Source organism: Lynx rufus, unplaced genomic scaffold, assembly GCF_022079265.1.
Source record: "Lynx rufus isolate CCGP_SWC_20201006 ecotype Redwood Valley unplaced genomic scaffold, mLynRuf1.p SCAF_7, whole genome shotgun sequence".
Lineage (NCBI taxonomy): Eukaryota > Metazoa > Chordata > Mammalia > Carnivora > Felidae > Lynx > Lynx rufus.
The window spans coordinates 129,580,332-129,587,341 of NW_025814889.1; the positions used below are offsets into that span (position 1 = coordinate 129,580,332).

General features: G+C 43.8%; 1 protein-coding gene across 4 annotated transcripts in view; it reads left to right on the plus strand.

The window, feature by feature from the left end:
• HMGXB4 (HMG-box containing 4) overlaps positions 1-7,010 on the plus strand; it is a 29,937-nt gene extending 22,927 nt beyond the window's left edge. For all 4 annotated transcript variants that reach the window (XM_047065646.1, XM_047065642.1, XM_047065643.1 and 1 more), the window contains 2 exons: positions 4,264-4,386; positions 4,864-7,010. In XM_047065646.1, the coding sequence (XP_046921602.1) occupies positions 4,264-4,386; positions 4,864-4,908 (168 nt within the window). In that variant the 3' untranslated portion in view covers positions 4,909-7,010. The remainder of the gene's footprint in view (positions 1-4,263; positions 4,387-4,863) is intronic.

Genomic DNA, 7,010 nt, shown 5'->3' on the forward strand with positions numbered 1-7,010 from the left:
CGTGCTTGAATTATACAGTGCTGTGTGCCCTAGGGAGATCTTTGTCCTTTTAAGCTTCAATTTCAAAATCACTTAACCTGAAAAGCTGTCATGTTCCATTTCTATTACCATATTCAATTTCTAATCATATTACCCCCTTGGCTAACCCAGTCGTGTAGTATTTCACTTTTCCACTGGGTCCTGATAGGACATTTCAGCAAAGAAATCAGTCTCCACTACTAAAGCCATAAAAATCAGTGTAGGAATATAAAACTATTCACTTGCTTCTCTGTGGAAGTTGAACTGTTATTCAACAAATAAAATGCCAAAGGCCACAAAAGATGAAGGTTACCTAAGGTTTTTGGCTAGTTTTAATAACTTAGCAGATTTCAAAACAACTGAGGTATTTTCATATAGACTCAGATATTTAAATGGATGTAGATACTTCAAGAGTAAAATGTTCTGGGATCCTTACTTATTTTTCATATTTAATCATTCTCAATTTCCTAAAGAGTTAGAAATAAAAATGATTTGTTTTATGCACCTTCTGTATTCCAGACTTCCCCTGGTATTTCCATTTAGTTTAGAAACTATTTGTTGAGTACCTAGGCATTATTTCAAAAACTTGTGAGGATAGGGGCACCTGGGTGGCTCAGTCAGTTGAGCATCTGACTTCATCTCAGGTCTTAATCGCATGGTTTGTGAGTTCAAGTCCCACGTCGGGCTCTCTGCTGTCAGCACAGAGCCCACTTCAGATCCTCTGTCTCCCTCTCTGTGCCCATCCCCTCCCTCCCTCCCTCTGTCTCTCTCTCTCTCTCTCTCTCAAAAGTAAATAAACATTTATTTAAAAAAACAAAACTTGTGAGAGTAGAAAATCTGACTTGCTTCCTGATGGTTTCCGATCATCAGGAAACTTACAGTCTCACTGGAAAGATAGAACATACATATAATTAGCAATTAAGGGGCACGGGGGTGGCTCATTGAGTTAAGCATCTGACTCTTGATTTCAGTTCAGGTCGTGATCTCATGGTTCATGTGTTTGAGCCCTGCATTGACTCTGTGCTGACAGCATGGAACCTGCTTGGGATTCTCGAGCTCCCTCTGTCTCTCTGCACCTCCCCGTCTCGTGATCTCATTCTCATTCTCTCTCTCTCTCTCTCTCTCTCTCTCTCTCTCAAAAATAAATAAATAAATAAACATTTAAACAAAAACAAGCCAGCTTCTGTGAGCAGCTGCTTTGAAAAAGTTACACATACATGGTGACCAGAGAAGGGGAAGACTCAGTATGCCTGGGTGGCTCAGTCAGTTAAGTGTTCGACTTCAGCTCAGGTCATGATCTTGTGGTCCATGAGTTCAAGCCCCATGTTGGCCCCTATGTTGACAACTCAGCACATGGAGCCTGCTTCAGATTCTGTGTCTCCCTCTCTCTCTACCTCTCCCCCACTCACGTTCTGTCTCTCTCTCTCTCTCAAAAATAAATAAAACATTAAAAGTGGGGGGGGGAGAAGACTTGTGCAGGTTCTCTAGCCCCCTTTATGTAACAGTCTTATGGAGATACAATTCACATACCTTAAAGTTCACCTTCTGAAACTGTAGAATTTAGTGGTGTTCAGTATATTCACAGAACTGTGGCCCCATCACTACCATCTAATTCCAGAACATCTTTGTTATTCCCGAAAGGAGTCACAAGTCTGATATTCTAATTTTTTCCTAACGTAGTACATCACAATGGGCATACATCAAAATGATGTGCCACCTGAAACTACATACCACACTTCAAGGAACACTGGTGTCTACAAGTCACTCTTTTATAGATGGGACACCAGGGGCCTAATAATGTTAAGTGACGATTACAAGTTGACACTCTGGCAGAGCCCAGCGTGCCTCACTCCTGACCTTGTCTCCCTGAGGCCAGCTGATGCGGTGAGAGAAGCTAGAGCCCAGTGAGAGTCAGGGAGAGTCAAGAGGGATTTTGTGAAAGGGAGGTGCTCTTCCAGCAGGGCCTGGAGGGATCTGGAGGGTTTTGTCTCCTGGAGACGTCGGAGAGAGACCTTCCAAAGCCAGAAAACAGTGCTCATCTCTGTTGCTTGGAATCGGGGTCTTCTACAGAGATGGATGAAAGGAGCCCCCCACTCCCACTTTAACCAGGTCTTCTAGCTGGTTTATATATCGGGACTCCACATCTGGGGTTTTTGTAAGTTTTTCATTTAAATCCCAGTTAATTAACATGCAGTGTAATATTAACTTCAGGTGTACAATATAGTGATTCAACACTTTCGTACATCACCCGGTGCTCATTGCAAGTGAGCTCCTTAATCCCCTTCCCCTGGTTCACCCATCCCGCCCCCCCCCACCCCGGCCCACCTCCCCTCCAGTGACCAGCAGTGTGCTCTCCATAGTTAAGAGTCTGTTTCTTGGTTTACCTCGCTCTCACTCTTTTTTTTCCCCCTTTGTTCGTTTGCTTTGTTTCTTCCACGTCAGGTTTTATTTGAAAAAAGGGTTTTACTGCTAAAATGATGACTATTTAGACCATCCTACACGTAAGATGGAGGAAGCCTGAAAATTAAGGCCGTAGCCCAAATTACAGAAGGTTTGGACGCTCTCAAATCTTTATTCTCCATTATGGAGGAACCGCAGGGATTTTTGTTGGTTTGTTTTGAGTAGGGAGGGATGTGATCAGCGCTCTCATTTGGTTTTCTCTGAAAGTATCTTCTGTTTTAGATTGGGAGTGACACCTGACTTGGGGAGAAGTTGTGTAACTGTAATGCAGTCCAGACATGACAAAGACTTGAATTAAGTCAACACATATTTATTGAGCGCTTACTCTGTGCAGAATACCAGCAGTTATTGAGAAGATATGAAAAGGAATATGACAGGGTTCCTGCCCTCAAGTTGCTTATAATTCATTAGGAGAGTCCGACATAAAACATTAGCTATAATTACCTGTAGGGCAAAAGTAATGGAATAATATTATTAATTGCTAACTGGTTGATTGCTTACTCAGCCAACTTTAGTTCAAAGGGCTTTAAATCGATTCTTTCATGTAATTCACACTGCAGCTTTGTGGGGAGAATTTTTGTTCCCTCTCTTTTACAGAAGAAAAAAACAGATGTATATAGAGAGACTAAGTAACTTGCTCTGGAGTTGAGCCCCTAAGTGCTAAAACAGAGGCCTGAATTTGGTGGCGCAACTGAAGGTCCACGCTCTTAACCCCTTGCTGCACAGCCCCCCTTGCAAGGAGGGGAGGGGAGGGAAGAGTTGGCGATGGCAAGGCCTTGAGACTGGACAGTTGTGTGAGTGATGGTAACCTTAGCAGAGAAAGGGTGCTAGGAGGAGGGCAGGCGATTTCTCTTTACGGCATGTTGAGATTTGGAAACATCCAAACTGAGAGACCTAGCAGGCAACCAGAATGCAGTTTGGGAGACGAAGATGTTGGTAATAATGGTAATAATTACTGATACTTTTTGAACACTTACCACGTACCAGGCACCGTTCCAAGTACCTTGTACCTGTTATCTCCCTTAATCCCCTCTGCACAGGCTATTTCATGGGCACAGCATAGGAAGCATCTTGCCCCAGGACAGAAGCAGTGTGTAGGGGACCTGGCAGTCCTGAGCCCACAGCTCCTTCTCTGAAGGACTGTGCTGCGTCCCTGGCTGACATAGCCTCACAGGGCTTCAGTTAAAGCAGATGATACAAGAGCGAGGCAGGTGCATTGCAGCAAGCAGTCTTATTTCTTACCTATTTGAATCACAGACATTATGCATTGGGCAAGATGTTAAAATTTGAAATAAACCCAATTCACTTCTTTCTGAGGGTGAACAACTCAACCCAGAAAAGTGGGATCATCAGCTATCAAAAAACCACGTACGTGGAGAAGTGTGCGTATGTTTGTGTTAAATGTTAATGCGTAGGGCTGTAGACCTCTCAGTTCTCACACTTGAGCTCTGTGGAGTTCATAAGAAAAGTACTTTTGCACACATGACTTCCACAAATCTTCCCAGGAGCTCTCTGGAGTAGGGAAGTCCAAGTGACTAACCCTAGGGTGCACCGAGGGTAAGATGGGGGAGGAACATAGAAAGGGAACTTGGGAATGTATTGTAAAAGTTTTCTTTTTAAACAACTTACAGAGTTCTCAAAGCAGATACCTTCCATTTCTGCTGCAAGTTGCATAGGACGGGCAAGACTTAAAAGAACAATGTGAGGAAACCAACCAGAACTCGGAGGGAGCGTCAGGAGTGGGACTCGATTACAACCTGCTCTCCCTTACTGCTCTCCTTTCAGGGCATGGTGGCTGTGTCCGGCAGTCTGTCAGTGCTTCTGGATTCCATCATCTGTGCGCTTGGCCCCTTGGCGTGTCTGACCACACAACTACCTGAACTGAACGGCTGTCCCAAGCAGGTCTTGGTGAGTTTTCCCTGTTTTCCTTGGCGTTTTTTCAGCCAGACCCCTCAGGAGCCACAGAGGCCCTGCCTTAACGAGCCCACAGGCTTCCTGGCAGATGGCGCTCCCTCCGTATATTGGCCCATGAACGTGGTACCGGGTTGCTGAATACATGCTGTGCTTTGCGTGCAATTAGAAAACGTGCCGTTTCCCAAAACAGTCCTTGGGAGAGAAGCATTCTAGTCCCTGAGGGGCCGCGCCTCCTGTGTTGCCTATTTGCATTTCTATACACAGAGACGGAAGAGGAGGCTTCTGCCGCTTTTCCACGAGGATTAATGGGAAGAGTCAGCAGAAAAGCTCCTAGGGGAGCAGACAGCGCCGTGCCAGCTTCACTCTCTAACTCTCGGTTTCCTTTCTCCTCTCTCTCCTCTGAACAAAGAAACAGGTCTCAGGGAACTAAGGTAAAGTACTGTCAGCTGAACCTCTTCCCTTGTTTTGCAGTCAAACACACTAGACAACATTGCTTACATCATGCCTGGACTGTGACCTCGAGGAGTCCCGGGACAGAGACCTCATCCAACCCCATTGCTGGTTTGTGTATATGTGGATGCGCCAGATCACTGGTCTCCGGGTGTAGGTTTTAAATGTTTATATATATATATACATATATATATATACATATATATATAATGTACAATATATACATAGGACTGTAACTACTTTGCTTTTAATAATTTTATGAAATGGCAAAGGTTTAGCCAAGAGGAAACCTTGGCATGAATATGGACTTGGGATTCTTTTTTCTCCTGTGGTGGATAAATCTGCCTTAAAAATCAATGTAACTTGGGGGCTGGGGGCTTGTTCTGGGTGCCAAGGGCATCTCTTTATGGACAGCTAAAAATGTGATTTTTTTCCAAACTCAGCTGTACCTCCAGACCCATCACTGACCACTTGCCTTACCTGTCTCACAGTCTGAAGTATAATAGGGAAGATTATGGGAAGATGCCAGTTGACTGAGAGAGTACAAAGCCTTTCAACTTGAAGTGACCTAGGCAGGAGGTGATAAAATCTTTCCCATCTTCCAGTCACTGCAGTGGCTTAGGTGAACTTCATAGGGGGTTCATTCCGTTTCCTGCTCTACCGGTGTCTGTGTCTCAAAATTTATTGTAATCATTGGTACCATTAGCAGCCTCAGTAGGGGCCGAGGAGTTACGTGAGCCCCAGCAGCGTGAAACACCTTCGAGAGGGTAAAGCTGTGACTGCACAAGTTGAACATACATTGTGAGCTGACCCAGAATATTCCATCTGCAGAACTAATTGCTGGTATCTTCCATTGGCAGCATTTGCTTAGCCACCGAGTCCTCACAGGTTTTGCTGCTTAGTTGCTTGATGGTTGTGGAAGATGAACTTGGCCCAGCGTGATTCTTGGGTTCATCCAGTTGGCTCCCCTGGTGGGCAGATACCCAGTGTTCTGCATTCCACACATAAGTGAATTGCAAAAAAGTACTCGATTCTCATGTAGGTTTATTTATGTGCGCGTGTGAATGTGTGTTTTAATTATGTGTATTTAACTCTTTAAAATCTCTTAGATTTTAATTTATCCTGTAAATTTCTGTATATATAATTTAATAACAAAAGCCTCCACCAGCAACAGCACGTGGAAGACACAGATTTGTCATTTCTTCCCTCCTTCTTTCTTCTGATCTCCACTGAAAACTCCCAAGTCATTTACATTTTAAGGTATCATGCCTCCAAAAGGAATCATTATGTCAGGATTCTAATTCTTTATAATTCAATAATGTCAAGAAAGTAAAATTAAAAGGAATGTTACCATTCCCAGCTGCCCACTTTTCCAAAGAACCAGACTTCTGCTTCCCAGTTCCGAAGAAGACAGTTGAACGCTTGAGGGTTGTTTTCCAACTGGGTGTGAGGTTCCCTGCCAAAACTAAGCTCCGGGGGAACTGCGCTTTCTTCCCCTGGCCGAGGCACAGCACTACAGCATCTAAGTAGATCTTCGAGGACCCTTCAGCCAGCCTGCATCCTACTTAATCCCTTCCCTTCTCCCCACCCGAGGGGTCGCAGGGCTTTGTTTCCTGAAGGTGCTCTAGCTGCTGATTGGCCCTCAGCTCACAGCCGTGGGGAAGTTTAATTGGGGAGACGGAAGGAAATGGGTGTGTTTGGGAACCAAAATCAAGAAGAGCAGATCTGGGTTTGATTTCTTGTGTCAGACCCTGTGCCACGCCTCATCTGTACCGTGGAAGCTTCCTGTTTGACACAGGGTATCAAGGAGGGGCCTTGAAGACAAGGATTAGTAGGAAAGAAGTCAGTCAGTCCTACCATTGTCATTTGTGCACATGAATGAAATCCTGATGAGGACCTGCTTTTTGTTGGTTTGTTTTCCTTTAAAACCCAACCCTATTGTATTTGTATTTAAATTTGTACACATTTGTATGATAATCTGTACCTTGTGGTATTTGGTACTATTAGAGGAAAAACTTTGGATTCAGACCTTCTTGCAGTTTTTATATCATTGTTTTATTTTGTTTTTTAAATAAATTCTAGTGGTTTGATCCAAATCCCATTACAGTTGTATAAAGAAATAAAATTTTGTACTTATATTATTAAAAATCACATTTTTAATATTTGTA